Consider the following 19,267-nt stretch of genomic DNA (forward strand, 5'->3'; position numbering starts at 1 on the left):
TCATTACACGGCACAAAATATTGTAGAAACATGTAACCTCAATCTCATTCTATGTTTCTATTCTGAGAAGCATTGATTTGCTTACTGCAACTGGTTAATTTTATTTAACAATTGTTTTAGTCGCTCTTCAGGTTAAATTAGCATGTGGAGAAGTGAATGCGTGCATGAGATCCAGTCATGTAATGTGACTTCCTGGTTTTGAATTTGCTCTGTTGTGGCACACCCATTCCTCTCCTCCCCCATTTTCCTTTTACTTCTTCTCTGGGCTTTGCTGTGCAAATTAAATGTGATAAGCTTCAAAGATTTCTGGCTTGTAATGCAGATTAAATTCTACTGAGAGGTTAGCTTGAAAAGTCACTTAATGTTCTAAGAACTATTTTTAGCAATTGAGTAACTATAAAGTTTGAGATAGCTTGAGCAAAACCAAGGGAACAAAAAAAAAAAAAAAAAAAAAAAAAAGGAAAAAAGCATAAGTGTTTATTGTTATTGCTTCTAAGATTGAGGCAATACACAATGTGCTTAATATTTTGACCTAAGAACAGTAAGGAGATGCTTAACCCAATCTTCAATGTTATGTTATTCTTACATATATTTAGGCGAGTGAAAAATGTTATCAGTGGCATGTGGGAATTTAATGCTGAATTCAGATATATTACATGCAATCAAAATAACATTTGCTGCTGTGTTTTAAAATATGATGGTGTCATTTAACTTATTTTTATTTATAAAACAGATTTTTCGATGTTTTTCTAATATCTATAATAGTAACAAAATAATTCCCAGATGCAGAGTATGACTTATTTAAGGTACTACATGCATGCAAAATTTCCTTTCTAAATTGCCAGCAATTTTTTAGACTTCACCTAGGGATTATAGAAGAAAATAGATTTGGACAGTGAAACACCTACATTTTCAAATGGGATGATCTTAGAGGCTATTGGATCAGAAGAGGATATTGAATTAAATATAATTATTTCTCAGTCAACTAGAATATACGATGTAGCTTCTGTCTTCCTGAATACTAGCCCTTCTTTTATAGTGTTGTTTTTTTTTTTTTTTTTCCCCCAAACAGGCAAAAAATAGTTCTTCTTATTTTTATTTATTTATTTTATTTTTATTTTATCTTGTTATATTTATATTTCTTATTTCCTATGGAGTGAGGCTCTGAGATGAGATAGACAAAAACAAAAAAAAACAAAAAAAAAACAAAAAAAACAAAAAAAAAAAAAAAAACCCTAACTCTAATTTCTAGCTGTCGTTAACTGTGAAAAATATTACATGATAACAGCATTGTTGGTCATGCATATAAGAAACATGCACTCTTCTTTAGACATGCTATCGCCTTGTAATTTCCCGGAAGCATAGACAAGCTTGTACGCAGGAAATGCTCTGATGTTGCATTGCAAGACCACAGTATAGTAAAGACCAAGCTATATTTTCCTTCAAGCAGAATTTCTGCAAATCTGTTATTCCTGTAGCAAAAGGCTTTTTTGTAACCAGCGTAAGATTCTGTGCTTTCCTTTAACAATTTTAGCTTTCCTGATAAATGATGGTCATTTTTCATAGAAAAAAAAAAAATGCAAACTCAGTAGTAATTGTGCACTGAGAATAGCATTAAACATATCCAGGGACGTGTGTTGATTCACACAGCTAGACCTACAGGTTTGTCTCTATCAATAGGTCTGATGTGTTGAAATTCCTACATTTAATTACACTGGCATTTAAAATAATTTAAATTACAGCCAACATGGATTTCAGAACTGAAGGAGTTAATAAATCACTTCTTGGAAACCCTAAGCTGTGTGTTCTCTTCTGCTGTGCTCATGCAGAGGGCTTGTCTAGTCACTCACATTAGAAAAATATTGATAGAAGTTCTAAGTGAAAGGTCTTTTTCCTTAATTTTTCTGATATAACATGTGCTTTTTCTCTCTTACTTTCTTACTTGTATACTTGTCTTATATATGTTTATGTCCTATAATAACCTGTTAAATGCTTCTCTGCTTTTCTGCCAACCATAGATTCAGTTCTGTACTTACTGATAAATAAAATTTACCAGAATGATAAACAGCATTCTTTCATTGTAGTGAAGGTCAGAAATCTGAAATCATAACTCACTTCAGAATTTACGAGTGTTGGAAGATGGCGTACGTGTAATTTTCAGACGGTGATCTGGACCTGCAACCTATACAAGAGTTTTGTTGTTGTTTTTTTTAAACTATTTTTTTTTCTTAAAGCAGGGATCACTACAAGAAAAGGAGGAGAACAATCTGGATTTGGTTTCCTCACAAAGTCCCAGTGTCCAAGAATGGCTGGCGCAAGCAAGAACTACTCGATCGCATCAACAGCAGAGCACTCTACAGCAACAGAAAGTTGGTGTTTTGAATTTTACTTCCATCTTTAGCTTATATTTAACAATACACTTGAGGCATTCTTATTAGTTTTTTTCCACTGGAATCTTTTTTTTTTACACTGTTCCTTGTCCACTGTTCCTGTAATTGTGTATTGTGTCATGTTTGTAGCAGCTAGAGAGACTAGACATCCTGTATGATTGCGGTCAACTCATTTACTCACTCTATACTTCCACTGTGTACCAGAATAATTACATTGAATTAGTTCTTTAAGCTACTGTAAGGAGATGGTGGTATTTATTGAAAGTATTAATACTGTCCTTATAGTAGCAACAAATACACATATCACATGATATATTATTTTGCATGATGCACAGGCATTCACAATGGCTTAGATTCCAGGAACTGCAGGACATTAGTCAATTAGTTCAACAATCCAGTTTATGTATCCAACTTTTCTGTCTCCCTGAGTGGAGATTTTGTGCTAGTTTAGGTGGTCAAGTAATCTGTATCAGAAATAGTTCAGCTGTCTTTATTTGATATATCTTTCAAATGCAAAAGCAATCAGTTTGAGGTTTGTTTGCTATGTTAGGAGCTGGAACAAGAACTGGAAGAGCAGAAGAATTTGCTTCGGTCGGTAGCATGCCGTGGTGAAGAAATTCTAACACAGCACGGTATTCCAGAAGGCTTATGTATAAGGTATGTTTTAATGTTTTTTTTTTCCTGTGAAATAAATTTATTTGACTATATCTCTTGTCACTCTTTTATTTATGTTCCTTTTCCATATATAATTCTCTCATATTTGTTCTGTCATTTTTATATGTCACCCAGGACACTAGAGTCCTGGTTTATAATTGAGAGTTCTGATAATACAGTAACATAAACTTTTTTGTTTTAATTGATCTCTTTCAATGTTTAGAAGTTCCTTTTACTATGAAGAAGCACGTTAAAATTGCAAATTATTAGGATTCATTAGACAAATAGTAGATTAGTTACTATTGCTTTCTGGTCCATCATTACTATGTGAATAATAGCTGTTATCTATGTGAAAAAAACAACAACAAAACTGTTGTTTTGTCATTCTAAGCAAATATTCCTAGATGAGGTACTCATTTCTTAATTTTATTTTGTGTTGAGTTAGAGAATGTTTTTCTTTTAATAGCCTTGTGTACTTTGAATTTAATTTCTGCTCTATAATTTCTTGCTCAATTAACCATTCCGGGGAAGTAATTGTCTTTAAAAGTCTCATCTCTGCTTTAGAGGAGGTGGAAGAAAATAGCTGCTTACTGCCATTCAGAGCTTGAGGAAGCAGCAGGGGCCAGGTCTTGGAAAGAGGAAACCAGGACGAAGATTATCAGCTTGAGAATCAAGTGTTATAGTTTTTCCTTGATTTCTATCTTTTTTTTTTTTCCTTGATTTCATTTTATCTTTTTCCTTGATTTTTCTTGAACATGAAGGTGGTTCATGAGGCAGGAGAACCAAGACTTACACACAGAGAATGCATTTATTATTTTCTTCAGCATTTTTAATAATTCAATGTGTTTTCTTCTTATAATGTTGAAAGTACTTAACTTGAATCTCCCTCTATTTGAGGCTGCCCTCTGTGACTTGATATTATATTATAGAAAAAAGTAATCAAACTGAAAATGTTCAGCTTAACTCACTGTTTACCAAAGGTGAACTCTTATGCTTGTCCTGTACTAATCAAAGTTCTTCTTGCATGTCAGGAGGGAAGAGGAGGAAGGAGACAGATAAAATATTTTTTTATTTCAAGCACTGAAATAAAACTTGTTTAAAGGTTGCATTTCAATGCAATATATTCTCAGCTTATTTTAGGGGTTCTGATTTAATCAGAGTAACCACAGCTCTAAACAGCATATTAAAAATACATTTTACTTCATCTACGAAGAATAACTTCCTGTTACAATCAGCCTTATTTTAATACCCGGAGAAACAAATACAAGGAAAAAAAATAAAAAGTAGCATTTAACTTTAAAGTAGAATTTCTGAACTGAAAGAGGATATAAACACTACAGTATTATAAGTTTTGTTTTTGTTGAAACTTTTTGTATTTTCCCATTATAGTGAGAACCCTGAAAAGCTCTCTGAAGAACTGTGCTTGGAAGGTGAGAAATCATCTCCCGAACAACAGCTGAAGATAAAATGGGAAAGCCTGAACCACAGATTCAGTACCAAGCAGAAGCTTCTCCAGAAAACTTTGGAACAAGAGCAAATGGTAGTTATTTTTAATTTCTCTTTGAGTTTTCTCTGTGAAAAGAAATATCACAACATAAGCTACAGTATGTGCATAGCAAATGCATTAAGTTGATGCTGATAACGTGGAGAACATGGAACGTTTTCTTTTTGTGTAATTTAAAAAACTTTTAAATATTTCCACTAGCATTGCTTTTGTTCAGTAATTTTAATTACATTGCTATAAGTGAATTAAATTAAAATTAATTAGACAATTAGACAAATTAGATGAAATTTTGATCTATTTATGTAGTTCAGGGTGATGTGTAATAAATTGTCCTTGTAAACTTGGCCAGAACTCTCATGACAACTTAGGAAAAAACCTGATATTTTCAGTTTGAGGTTATTAGTTAAATTTTTGTTCTTTGACAATTGTTGGTATTTGACCCAAGATCCAAGTGATTTTAGCCACAGAATTTTTACTGAAAGAAACAGGGATTAATCAAAGAAGATGGATACACTCCAAGGCATGTGCTAATGTACATCCTGTATTTTACTGTCAAAAGTCCAAGGCCCGATATTCTTTATATGATATTACAATCAAATTTCAATTATATGAATGTCTTGTATTCATTGGATAACAATTAATTTAAATAAAAAGCAGTTACTTATTTTGCACTTCAATTGAATTTCTTGTTGATTAATCTTTTATACAAAGTATTCATGATGAAAAAGTCATGTAAGGACCATTATTTTGTATCCACTGTTGGAGGTAGAATCCGTACAGCTGAATTTTTGCCCTACATGCTATAGAAGCAGTCTGATTAATATTTTTCTCTCAGCAGATCTACAACAGACCAAATAGACTGATTTCTGGACTGCCTTTGTATAAGGAGAATGGACAGGATGAGGAGAAATCATCTGTGTCACCAGTATTGGTTGAACTAAATCAGGCCTTTGAAGATGTGTCATCTGAGGTAATCATTTAAACTGTCTTTACATTGGTATTACAGCAGAACTCACTTTTATAGTGAGAACTCTTCTAGCTCCCAAAGGAAATCTAGTCATTTCCAAGTTTGAGAATCACAGAATGGCCAGGGTTGAAAGAGACCTCAAGGATCATGAATCTCCAACCCCCCTGCCACATGCAGGGCCAAAAACCTCCACATTTAATACTAGACCAGGCTGCCCAGGGCCCCATCCAATCTGGCCTTGAACACCTCCAAGGACAGGGCATCCACAACCTCTCTGGGCAGCTTGTTCCAGTACCTCACCTCACCCATCTCTTTGTAAAGAGAGAGGATCTTGTACTTTTTCTCTGTTTTTTTTTTTGTTGTTGTTGTTTTTTTGTTTGTTTGTTTTCTTTTAACTCAGACTGGACAGGTGGAGAAGGAAAGTCTACATCTTGAACAGAAGCTGTATGATGGAGTTGCATCTACCTCCTTATGGCTAGATGGTGTGGAAGAACAGGTATTTGTTGCTACAGCTCTGCTGCCAGAGGAAGAAACAGAAACATACCTCTGCAAACAGGAGGTAAAGAATCCATGAATTGGACTTTCTTTTAATTTCCAGTAAGGCAGCATTTTATGTCATGGTTTAGAAAGATAATTTTAGAAACCTGTTTAAATAACATGTCACTGTCATCTCTTTGTAGCTGCTATGTACTGCTGCTTTTAGAAGTAACTTTATTTAGTGCATAGATGATGTTTTAGAAAGCAGTGTCTGACCCAAATTTTGCCTGGCCAGAAGAGAATTAAACAAAGACTTCTTTCTCTATTTTTTTTCTTTTTTTCTCTATTTATCTTCTTTCTTAGTATTAGCAGACACCACCCTTTTGAATCTGAAAATTAAGTAAACAAAGGGGAGGAATGCTCTGGATATAGAAAGAGCACAGACTTATCAACATGAGAGTTGAGGGAGAGAGAAAAGCTTTTTCATGTAGCAGTTGACTTAAGGCAGAAGCTGCATGTGCTTTTTCTGAGCTTCTTATTCAGAGGGAGAGATCATTTGGGCAAGTTAATCTTGTTTTTATCATGTGTTTTTCTCAGAGTAAGTTTTTATTGTCAGAAGTTATATCGTCAGTTGCATAACTTTGTCTTTAACGATTTTAAAATGTTACTACCTCATTGCAAAATTGATGGTGATTTTGACAGTATACTAGATTCCTTTCTAGAATATCTAATTGTCACTTTGTTTTCTCCAAAACCAGTCTCTTGCCAAAGAAATCAAAGACATAACAGAAGAAGTGGATAAGAACAAGAATTTATTTACTCAGATATTTCCTGAGAATGGTGATAATAGGGAGGTTATAGAAGACACTTTGGATTGTCTCCTGAGAAGACTGACCTTACTGGAGTCTGTAGTAAACCAGAGAAGCCATCAGATGAAAGAAAGGCTACAGGAAATAATGGCCTTCAAGGTATGATGCCCATCTGAAGGAATTAACAAAGTTATGTGTAGAATGTGAGCAAAAAGAATGTGACTCTCAAAGCAAAGAGAATTTTGATACCAAAAAGAGAGACAAGTTTTCTCAGGATTTTCTGAAAATTTAACACTTAGAAGTATGCACAGAAATCATTATCCAAAATTTGAACTCCTTGCTAGGTGGAATGGATCATTCATCCCTTACCTTTGCACCTTGTTGGCATTACAAGATACTGAACCAGAGTTCCACTCTAAAGTTTTGCGATGTCATATATGATAGAGTACATAGTTTTCATTAGCTGAGATAAAATTAAAGCAGTACTGATTCCTGTCTTTCTTACTACTATTACACTGTCCCATTGCTCTATGAGAAATTATATGTCAAGACAGAAAAGATAAAGTGAAGGAATGTATGCGTTTACAGATCTTCTCAGAGTTCAAAAATATGTTCAGATCTTAATTGGCCTTCTGCTTCTATCTTATTCTTGAAACATAAAGCTTCCAACATTGTTTTAATGAAAAAAACATGAAATAACAGGAAAAAAAAAAAAAAAATCAACAATGCCCGCCCTTATAATGCTGACAGTCTTAGAAAAAAAATGTTGTGATTATTTTCTATTTTACCAATATTAAGAGTTCAGTTGGAATGAATATATAGCAATAACGGTATTAATACTTTGTAAAAGTTGTAATGTTTAGTTAACCCTGTAATGCAAAGCCTTGTTTTCTATGTTGTTGTTTAAGACAAGCAGCAGGTTGTCTTAAAAAAAAATGTAACGTAGCTTGTTTGAGGAAAGTGTGATTGAATGAACTACAAAAGAGTAACAGTTCTGTTAAATAAAACTGACTGACTTGTCTCACTGGAAAGAAAAAGCAGAAGTATGTTCACTGATTATGTTTTGAGTAATAGTTGCTTTAGCTTTTTGCTTACTTATATCCGGTTATGTACTCTGAGAAATGTGGCATTTTTTGCATTGGATAATTATGATGCTTCCTATTTTGAATAGTTTTTACGCCTTAGTGCTGATATTGTAACATTGTAAAGCTTTAAAAGTTGTGGAACTTAAAATATTTTGAAATTGTTTTGTGGAGTGATTCACTATAATTTGTTGTTCTTGATGTCTCCCTTAGAACGACCTGAAACTCCTGTATACTTCACTGGCTGATAGCAAATACTTGGTTCTACAGAAACTGTCAGAGGCAGTTGAGAAACCGGAAACAGAACAAATTCAGGTATTACCAACTATCTTCTATTTGACAAGATAAGTAAGATGTAAACTTTCTATTTAGAGTATAAATGTATGCTAGAGATGCTTTGTATGGGAAAATGTATGAGTTCACATAACGTATTTGAATATTAGTATTTGCAATAGTTTATTTGTGTGTACGTATATAAATGAAAAGAAACACAATATATATTTCTGTATCCCCAGTTTCGCATACATTACTTGAAAGAAAGATAACATCAATGTAACCAAAGGAGGCCTAAAGTTGTTTTAAAATTATTTGCTTTATTAAGAATCAAAGGCATTTTCTTCTCCACTTGTTTATAGTGGTATCTTGACAATAATTCTCTTTATTAGGAATCGCCTGATGAATTATTAGTTAAAAATATGACAAAATATATTTTTTTCCCCCTTGTTTCTATTTTGCTAATGAGAGAATTTAATGAAGTGTGCTAGGGGCTTTTTCATAGAGGCTTCTCATTACCCAAGAGCTACTGTTGTTTGGTACCAGCAGGTGTCAGGGGAGAAGAGACTTATCCTTCTACTAAACAGGGTTTTAAGTATTTGGGTTTTAAATATTTGGGTTTTAAATATCTGATAATTCAAATTCTGCAGAAAATTTAAGTCTCATGTATAACTTAAAGTGACAACATGTCTTTCTTTCCCATTATCTATGTTTAACATTACTGTTAAAAAATACCTCCTATTTTATTAGTATAATTATCAAATAAGAAAATAACAAAACTAGCAAACGTAAATTACGTAAAAACGTAAATCTTTTTTTTTTTCTTTTTTTTTTTCTGATAATCTACTTTGGCTGATAAGACTTGGAAATTTAAAAAGCATTGGATTTTGTTTGTTTGTTTGAGATGTGATTGGAAAAATAGAAATAAAGCATTTAATCAGCAAAGGAAATTAGGTAAATGAAGCATAAATTTAGTGTCTATGTTGTCCATGCTCTTGATGCGAAAGGAGACTAAAGCACTGCACGCTTAACTTGTTAAGAGGAAGATGGAAAGATGTTTATTGATATAAACAGGTGTAAGATGGTAACTTGAACAATGATAACAGCAACTTAAGATTCAAAATAGCTAGATATTCTTGACAATTTGCTACATAGAGGGTAGGGTGTGCATAATGAATCTATGATGAAATATTGGTTAGGCTAATATAGCATAAAAATAGTAAACTTGTCTACATAGCATCACCACACCCTGAGTGAATCTCTGTACACCTCAAGAGATGTCTCTACTCAAGGGGAGATTCTGGAGTGCAGCCAACTGTTTGCAAGAACTTTCCAAGGGGATTGTAGGCTGCTTACTATTTATGAAATAAGAGGATTGACTCGTAGTCATACAGCTTAGAATTAGTTCTGTCGAACCAGGTGTCTTTTACCAGGTTTCTGAGCACCAGTGTTGAAACTTTGTTATTACTCCCAAGGACAAGGTCTTTTCTACCTCATTGTGTGCACTAGGCCTTGGACATAATAACCAGGCTGGTTTTGGGGGCGAGGACTGCACCACCACAGCTCTGCATTAAATGGAGGTCAGGAGGCCTACACTTATGAATAAACATATAGATAGGTAGCTTCCAAAAAGAGACCTTAACAAGGGTCTAATTTACATTTTTAATTCACATGCATGAATTCAACAGAAACCTCTCAGTTTGAAAAAGCTTGTTTTGCTTGCAGCTTCTATTGAAGAAAAAGAAAATTGAATGATCACCCATATATATGTGTAAACACCAATATACGTGCTTTAGCTATAACTTCCCAAGTGCAAAAGGGAATGTACAACTCCTTTTCTTTGACTCTAATTCTTAGCCCTACTCTAGTCCTCTAAAGGAACAGTGCAAAGCTCTTTTGCTGTTCTGCAGGATTCTTGCTGTGATGGTTGTTTGCTTGGTGCTCAGTTGTGAAAGGAAAAAGTACTAATACAAAGAATACTCTATGATGGTGTTAGAATAGTCCTTTTGTGCTTGAGCTATATAATTAATAACAGGAACTTCACAAGATTTTGTATAAAGGAGTGTAAAAGCTAGTGATTGAGAAATACTAATAAAAAGCCACATTGTATTTCACTTAAAAAAGTAACAAGCAAATGGCTTCCCTCCCAACTTAACATTAACACTTTAGAGTATCCTCTGAAATTTCATCAGATTCATCACATGAAGAGGACTGATGAATACTTCAGGCAGAAAACAAAAAAAAATGTTCATGTCTGGCAGCTGCAGTTTCGTAATTAGACATTCAAAATAAATGATGTAATTTTCAAATACAGGTCATAATGCAGGCAGAAGAAAGTTTGAAGGAATTAGATGCTGGAATCAGTGAATTAAAGAAGAGTGTAGATAAGCTACAAATAGACCAGCCTTCTGTACAAGAGCTATCTAAGCTACAGGTAAGGTTCATAAATTCCATCCTAGAGTTGTATGGTGATATGAAGGGTATCATATTATTGCTCATAAAGTATTTGAGGAAAATGTATTTAAAAACATTTCATATGAATTGATAGCTTTCTGCCTGGTTCCTCTAGATTTTCTACTTCAGCTTTTACAAATTGTCTAACATCTCAATTATCAATATTAATCATAACAATATGCAAAAAAAAAAGTGTTTATTTTCTGCTCCTCTGTTAGCAAGGGCAAAGTTTATCACATAAAATGTGTATTTTGGTTAAAAGTTGAGGCCTGTTTTCATCACTCTATTGATCTGGTATTAAGCTCTGTCTCACATCAGCCATTTTAAAAATAAAGCTACAGTGAGGGAGAGATGGTGGCAGGTAGGATAAGGTAATATTGGTAAGTGTGACTTGAAACTGGAAATGTTCTGCTTTCACAAAAATGCCCATAATGCTAAACTAAAAAATTATCTCCTTCATGCACACATGTTTTCAAATATCCTGTGTCCTACCACTTAAATACAAATTGATGCAGATTTTTTTTAAGGCTATTGAATCTCCTTTTTGAGCACTTTCGTGAAGTGGTTTCACTAGGAAAGTGAAAGATGAAGAGGCTGAATTTTACTTTTTATAATGGCATAATAATTTTAAAGAAAAGAGAACATGAAAATGGAATGTAAATATAAGCTAACAAAGCAGTGATCTCAACAAAAAAATGAACGATAAAATATTGCATAAAAGGGTTTTTTTTAAACTCCCTTTTTTATCCTTTTGTTCCTAGAGCCTCCTGCTTATTTTCCCTGTCATGTTATTTGTAGATACCCCAATCCCTTTACTTCAGTTTTTAAAAAAGCTTTCCCTTTGCTTTTTTACCATTGTGCTTTGCACAGTTCTCTCCTTAAACCTGGGAGAGAGGGTAGCAGTTCCAATGTGGGTATTTTGTTCCAGTACTGTATGGTCTTAGAAATATTTTAATTTCTTGATTTTTGTATGCCTTGCACAAAGTTTTTGCCCAATGTGACTCTTATCTTATCTTCACAATCAGACATATGTTCTGAGAATATAGATCTCAAAACCAAAATAGTTAAATAGTCTTGCCTTCAAGTAAAGGAAAAAATCTGTATGCTGTTCTCACTTCAGTAGTTGATGTATGCAAGTTGACAAATAGCAACAGGAACTTGTTCTTCCAACTGGCTGATTTTGCATTTGACAGAATAGGCACACTGTGAAAGTATATACTACGCTTTTCTACACTGTACTGTTCTGTTCTGTTACTCTTAGGCTTAGTTTGTTTTTTTTTCTATAGGTAGTATGTACCTTGCTCACTAAAATTAGTTGCTCCGGCACAGATCTCTTCCTGTGCTGAAGCAGGTGATGAAGACAAGCCTGACTGAAATGCTTGTACTTTGTGTAGCCATGATGGGGTCAGTACAACACACTACATTGTAAGAAGCAGAACATAAACAGCATCTTCAGTTACAGCGCCACACCTGTCTGGTTTTAGAGGATTCTTACTCCTTTGCTCTTTACTCTTTGGGATTCTATCTTTGTTCCCTGCACACACCTGAAAAAGTTCCAGGTGCTGCTTGCTTTTTCTCTCTTTAAATGCTAATTAGTTTACCATTTAAGTTGGTGTATCAGCACTGTCTTTTTTATCTATGAATAGTTATTACTGTGCTAGCATTGAGAGAAATAGAATACAGTGACAGAGATGTGGCTGCTATGTAGACAAATAAGGTAATCATTGATGCTTTTTGCCTCCAAGGATATGTATGATGAGGTGATGATGATAATTGGATCCAGACGGAGTAACCTGAACCAGAATCTGGCTCTTAAGAGGCAATATGAGCGGGCTTTGCAGGACCTGGCTGATCTGGTAGAAACAGGCCAAGAAAAGATGGATGGTGACCAGAAAATGATAGTTGCTTCTAAGGAAGAGGTTCAATCACTACTTAACAAGCATAAGGTAAGAAACTGTGGCTTATTTCACTAATAATGACTGTAAGGCTGTATACAGTAAATTGCTAGTCATTACTTCCTAAATGTTTAGGACCTTTTCTGAATTGTGAGCTAGTGTAAATCAGGATATGTTAAAATTACTCTATTTTAAATTGTAATTAATGAACTGTTCTGACCAAATGACTTTGAAATGCTCTGTTGCCGGTAAATACAATTGGATTATAGTTTCTTCTCCATTTTAAAAACAACTTCCTATTCTTGTGCTATCATGCTACATATCAATTTCATTTCACTCAATTTTTTTCCATTGGAAATTTAAGTTTGCTGATAACATCCACAATATATAGTAAGACTATGCACAGCAAGTTCGTGTTTTTTGGTGTGGCAGAATTTTTAAATGGTGTATATCTGATTTAAGCTATTTTTGTTTGTAGAATTAGAGTACTGAATTTGCATGTAAAGAGTAACCTCTTTCTTTCCATAAAAAGACAGTTGTCCTGTTTATATTACATGTTGGATTTTGTGAATTGTTACTGGAGGGAAAAGTTTACAATTCTGTATCTGTCTATACTTAATTATAATGCTCTTGTCTTAAGTTGTTGTTTTAGTAGTAATAAATTGAAGAAAAATTGAACTTTTCTTCTTTTATTCTCTTTTCCCCTTCTCCATCAGGAATATTTTCAGGGGTTGGAGTCTCACATGATCCTGACAGAGACACTCTTCAGAAAGATGAGTAGTTTTGCCCTTTTGAAGGAAACTCGATCACATTCAGAACTAATGACACAAGCTTCAACTGTATTAAAGCTGGCACATAAACGAGGTGTGGAACTGGAATACATTCTAGAGGTAATAATTCCTTTGATCTTTTTTGTATGTCCATCATAATCTATTACCAGTACATCCTACAGTGGTTTTCTATGCCTGAACTGAATTGATGGATGTCAATCCTACTTGTACATACAAGGAGCTCAGGGGCAGCATGTAATTTTGTATTGAGAACTTCAAGTGACCCAAATTGGGTTCCTTTAAATTTGAAAGAATTGCTAAGCTTTATGTGACAAGCATATTCTGACCAAAAGCTATGCTTGATGCAAAGATGGTGTTTTCCTGTAGATTTTTAAGACATTTTTACTGCTGTTTCTGTACATTTGCAGCATTGCAGCTATAGTATTTTAGACTGAGAAAGTAAGTAATATATTTAAAATTAACTCAGGTATAAAAAGTATAGACGCTCAGATTTTTTTACCTACAGACTTGGATGCATCTTGACGAAGATTACCAGGAACTTACCAGACAACTGGAGTCTGTCGAAGGTAACATTCCCACTGTTGGTTTGGTGGAAGAGACGGAAGACAAGCTCACAGAACGGATTAAACTTTTTCAGGTACTTTGTAGTCATTCTATATTGAAAAGTTTGATGGAAGGCTACCTTTGTCATGATTCTAGCTGGAGTCCAGTTGGAAGGACAGTTGGAATGGGTCAGATCAGAGAAGACTTTGGTGACCTTCAAGGATGAAGATCCTACAGCCAGGCTGAGGGCCAGTTGCAGTGCTGCACTATTTCCTACTGAAAAAATTTCATATGATGTCCAATTTAAACCTTCCAACTTGTATCTTTGTGACCATTATCTTTTTTATGTTGTGTGACACTACTAAGAAGCATCTATTACCATTGTATTTTTAATGCTACTTTAAATAGTTATTGGCATTTGTTAGACTAGTCTTCAGTCTTCTACTTGCCAACATAAAACAAGCATGCCTCCCCAGCTCTCCTTTTAAAGGTGTGCTTCAGATCCCTAAATGTCTTAGTAGCTATCCAAAAGACCTGGACCAGTTTCTGCTTTTTGAACTTGGTGAGAGGTGAGGACAAGGCAAAATTGGATACACTAGATATAGTCTTACCAGCACCATATAGATATAGATAATAAAATAATGCAAGTCTGCTGACCGCACACCTACTAATATATATCAGTGCTGTGGTTAGCCACATTAGTGATGTAATTGTTATGATAGATGCAAGGCTAAATATACCAGCTGTTCCCATTCTAGCCTGTACTTAGAAAGAATGTTATTCTGCGCAAGGTGCAGAATTTCTATTTCATTTTGAACATTCTCTGGTTCCTGCCTTATTGAGATTTCAATTTTATCAAAGAGCCTCTGGACTCTGTCTGCCTTTTTCTGTGAATGTGTCAATTACTCTCTATATATTAGTGCCATCCACTAATTTATCACAAGAATGCTCTCTATTATTATCTAAGATGTTAAAAATGTTTGGACTCCAATATCAACAATCCTTGGAGTACTTTGCTGATTACTGACTGCCAGCCAAACGCTAAGCCTTTAATCGTTACTTTTTGAATCCAGCAGTGTGAGCTGTGCAACATTTCTCCAGCCTTCACTCTCAGCTTCCAGGGGAGGGTGCTGTGGGAGCCAGTATCAAGGCCAAACAGAAATCAGTTTCATCCACAAAGTACTTCTATCAGAGAAGGTAGTCCATTAGCCAGTCCATACAGAGTATTCGTCTTTTTTTGTTCTTGGAAATGGAGTCCACGATCCTTCTAGAGAGCAAGATGAAGCTAGTCAGCCTGCAGTTCATTGAATTATCTTCCTCTTTCTTACCTGCAGTAACAACTAGTAGTTTTTAAACTACTACTACAGATTTTTATACCACATCCTGTTTTTTTTTTCAGTCTGTTCTCAGAATAAGAGTTCTGATCCAGTGCTTTTTTTGTCTTGTAGTATGCAAAGTACTTTGGATGTTCTTGCTTTGTTTTCAGAAAGATGTCTGACATATTTTTTGTGCAAATTTACTTTCCATTCTTTTCTAATCTGAATTTACTATTTTCTGTTTTTTACCAGACAGCTTTCTGCTTTTTTAATGCTATGAGGAGAACTTAAAGCAATATACTGTGTGGAAGCAGCTATTAACTATTGGCATTGGTTTTGCTTAGATTTAAAATTAATCAGATTATCTGCTTTATTGGTTTCAGTGAGTTCTAGAGAGGGAAAAAAAATATGATGTGGTAACATTGGACATGCTACAAAATGTAATAGAAGGAAATGGAATACTGAGAAAGCATAGCTGTATAAACTTGCAGAGCTAACTTTCTCTCCTCTGTCATTACAGCATCTGAGATCTAACCTGACTGAATATCAGCCTAAATTATATCAGGTGCTGGATGATGGGAAAAGGCTACTTTTTTCTGTTAGTTGCTCAGATCTTGAAAGTCAGCTGAACCAACTGGGAGAGCACTGGCTAAGTAACACCAGCAAGGTTAACAAGGAACTGCACAGGCTGGAGACAATACTGAAGCACTGGACAAGGTAATCACAAAATCATAGGTGTTGGAAGAGACCTCTGGAGATCAGACAGTCCAACTCCCCTTCTAAAGCAGGTTCTATAAATTAGGTAGCACAGGCAAGTATCCAGACATGTTTTGAATATCTCCAGAGAAGGAGATTGCACAGTGGGCACCTATTCCAGCGCTCTCTCATCCTTAAATGCTGATACGGTGAACAGAATAAGCTTCTTTAATTACACTGTTAAACTCAGTTGTTCTGAACCCAGAACTTTTATATTCCACGTTTAAAGGAAAGTTCTTGGAAATACATGTGATGGTTCAACTAAACTAAAATACTTCTTCTACATACAAGTGCCATCATATTCTCTTATGTACAATAAAATACATACCTGATAAGAATCAGTGGGAAGAAGTGAGAAGGCATATAGATAACTAAATTAGAAGCTCCTTTTCCAGCAGTGAGGGAGGGTGTATTCTTTGCTAAATACCGTGAGTAGCCTCAGCACAATCTGGTATTGCCGTTGCTGGGTTCTTGGAGTTCTGTGTCACTGCATGTTGGGATGGGAACATTTAACTGCCTTTAGCAATGTTCATATACTACTTTTGAAATGCATTCTCTAAGAGATGTAGAAGATTTCTATATTGTTTTTCATAATGTCTCTGGCTTGTTGTCTTACTAGCCTTTCAAGAAAGATACATAAAATGATTTTATGTGTATAAAGTTTATGTAAATTCATTCTCATTCCAACGTTTACTTCGCATATGGAATGATGTGGAGATAAGAAAAAAAAAAAAAAAAAGCAAAAAGCAAAAAAAAAACACAAAAAAAATCCATTAATTTTCTGATCTGATATAACACACTCTAAAGGTTTTGAAAGGCTGAGCCTTCTCGTGGAAAGCAGAGAAGGTGATTGTGTGCTATGGGCTATGGCACTGTTACAGCTCCTCTGAATGGTATGATGGACTAGTTCATAGTTCTTCATTAGACTTAGTTTTTCCTAAAAGATAAAAAGCAGTCAGTGGTAGGAATCATGGATGTAATTGTTAAAATATGAACAGTGTGGTACCTTACCTTTCTTAAAAATTAAATCATGCTTTTCAGAAATCATGAAATCATGAAATTTGATGAGAAAGAAAAAATCTGTTTTTTAAAAATCTGTTATAGGGTATTTTCTTCTAACACATGGAAGAGACTACTCTTTTGGAAGCAAGAAGTTGCAATGAGTGTTTTAGTTTTCTGTAAACATTTTTACAGGTACCAAAGTGAATCAATTGAACTGACACACTGGTTACAATCTGCAAAAGAGCGACTTGAGTTCTGGAGTCAGCAGTCTCTGACAGTTCCTCAGGAACTGGAAACTGTTCGAGACCACCTGAATTCCTTTTTGGTAAGTTATTCATAGGTTTAGGGCAACATTTTTTCCCTCAGATTACAAGTGAACAGCTTAACAATCATACTCCAGGAGGAATACGAAAAAAAAAAAAAAAAAGTATTTTGCTGAGTTTTCCTTCCAAAAGCTGATGTGTTTGCACATTCATAAATGAACTATTTTTATGATTGAAAACAATTTTTTGTATTCACTTTATATGAAATATAACTGGTGAACTCTAATAGAAAGATGATATTTTTAAAGAGAAATGAGGATATTCTTAGTTTTCTGAGATTTAATGCTGAAGTACAGTAGTTGCTTATTTCCACAAAAACGATTCTGCTTATAGGAGTTTTCAAAAGAAGTGGATGCTAAATTGTCACAGAAATCTTCTGTACTGAGCACTGGGAACCAGCTCCTCAGACTGAAGAAGGTAGATACAGCAGCGTTGCGTGCAGGATTGTCCCACATTGACAGTCAGTGGACAGAGCTGCTCTCACAAATCCCAACAGTACAAGAGAAATTGCACCAGGTAAGAAAGAGCAATGGAGGCCTCTAATATTCCAGAAAACTAATGTACAGTTGGCTCCTTCTCTGAAAGTTGGTTGCTTTCAGATTGTCTTTATCCATTTGAGAAAAGACAGGAACAACATTATCTTCACTTTAGAGTGGAAAAGCCTACACTCGTATCTATATCCTGTCTACCCATACTGCCTAGCACTAACTGATGCTAAATTGAAACTTTCCCAGTTGCATTTGTTAAATTTTAAGTGACAAGCAGGTAAGATTTTTTAGAAAGATTGATGTACTGTTTGGAAAAAAAGTGCTGCTCCTGTCAGCTTGTTTTCTTCAAAAGATGTTTTTGTTCAAAACCTAAAGACTGGGTAGTCTGTGGAAGACAAAGTTAAAATGGAATCTTTAGACTTGTATCATGAAGAATGGAAATAAGAAGCCTTTAATAAAACATTTTCTTATAAAGATGCATGAAGCTATGCATTATATCTTTTATTGAGAGCTTTCAATTTTTTTTTCTCTTTATTATTTTATGAATTTCAGTAATATATTTGGGGTGTAGAATAATGATAACAAAAGCAAGGAAAAGAATATGTACTATGGTAATGCAAAGCAAGGAATTACTGTTAATTTTCTTCTCAGCATTTATTTTAATTCTGTTATTTCTACAGCTGCAGATGGACAAAATTCCTTCTCGCCATGCTATCACTGAAGTTATGAGCTGGATTTCCCTGATGGAAAATGTTATTCATAAAGATGAAGAGAGTATAAAAAACATAATAGGACAAAAAGCCATTCAGGATTATATCCAAAAATACAAGGTATAGCATGGAAATATTATATTTTCAAATTATGTCTGCTAAACATATATACATATGTGAAGTAGAACTGATTTAAGTAAAAAAAAAAATACATTGTGGAAATGTTAAAATTGTACAATGATTAGAATGGAGTAACTTTTGATATAGTGGAAAAGAAACGAATTAATTTTACTCTGCTGTTTACTTATGGCAGGAATTTATTTTTTAATATGCTTACCTTAATATCCAGGTAATTAAAAACACTATGCACCTTATTAGATGTAGCTTTTGTCCAAAAACAAAATGCACTTTGCAAATAAGATTTCGCAAGTTCCCTGCGTAGCCTGTTCTAGAATGGAAAATATGCACTGCTTTATGGGTGAATCAGTTCATCAATGTCTGCAATGAAAACGAAAGATGGTATATCTTGAGCTATTAAGAAAGAGAGCAAATAAAATGTAAGATTTTTCCCGATCAGTAATACTCCTGTAATAGATCTGTACCCAGGAACTCTATTCTCACTGTCAGAACAGTTTTATTCTTTTGAAGAATATGTATTAGGATGCATTCCAGATGTTTGTACAAGTTACATGAAACATGGATAACTCACATTCAGTCCTTTTAAGACAAGAGTCTTAAAAGATTGCTTTACTTCTTGGTTATTCTTCTCTGTTTATAGGAATACTTTCCATAATACCTATTGGTGGAGTAGGAAAAAAAAAAAAAAAAAAAAA

The 19,267-nt window shown here is 34.3% G+C and overlaps 1 protein-coding gene across 1 annotated transcript in view; it reads left to right on the forward strand.

Moving 5' to 3' along the window:
• Positions 1 to 19,267, forward strand: part of SYNE1 (spectrin repeat containing nuclear envelope protein 1) — a 275,315-nt gene that overhangs the window by 192,445 nt on the left and 63,603 nt on the right. The window contains exons 96-110 of the mRNA XM_042893607.1: positions 2,238 to 2,369; positions 2,941 to 3,047; positions 4,434 to 4,584; positions 5,384 to 5,518; positions 5,916 to 6,074; positions 6,751 to 6,960; positions 8,097 to 8,198; positions 10,471 to 10,590; positions 12,356 to 12,556; positions 13,222 to 13,395; positions 13,802 to 13,933; positions 15,676 to 15,872; positions 17,106 to 17,238; positions 17,570 to 17,752; positions 18,405 to 18,554. Of these exons, the coding sequence (XP_042749541.1) occupies positions 2,238 to 2,369; positions 2,941 to 3,047; positions 4,434 to 4,584; positions 5,384 to 5,518; positions 5,916 to 6,074; positions 6,751 to 6,960; positions 8,097 to 8,198; positions 10,471 to 10,590; positions 12,356 to 12,556; positions 13,222 to 13,395; positions 13,802 to 13,933; positions 15,676 to 15,872; positions 17,106 to 17,238; positions 17,570 to 17,752; positions 18,405 to 18,554 (2,286 nt within the window). The remainder of the gene's footprint in view (positions 1 to 2,237; positions 2,370 to 2,940; positions 3,048 to 4,433; positions 4,585 to 5,383; positions 5,519 to 5,915; positions 6,075 to 6,750; positions 6,961 to 8,096; positions 8,199 to 10,470; positions 10,591 to 12,355; positions 12,557 to 13,221; positions 13,396 to 13,801; positions 13,934 to 15,675; positions 15,873 to 17,105; positions 17,239 to 17,569; positions 17,753 to 18,404; positions 18,555 to 19,267) is intronic.

Source organism: Lagopus leucura, unplaced genomic scaffold (genome assembly GCF_019238085.1).
Source record: "Lagopus leucura isolate 7727_CA_CO unplaced genomic scaffold, USGS_WTPT01 Super-Scaffold_73, whole genome shotgun sequence".
Classification (NCBI taxonomy): domain Eukaryota; kingdom Metazoa; phylum Chordata; class Aves; order Galliformes; family Phasianidae; genus Lagopus; species Lagopus leucura.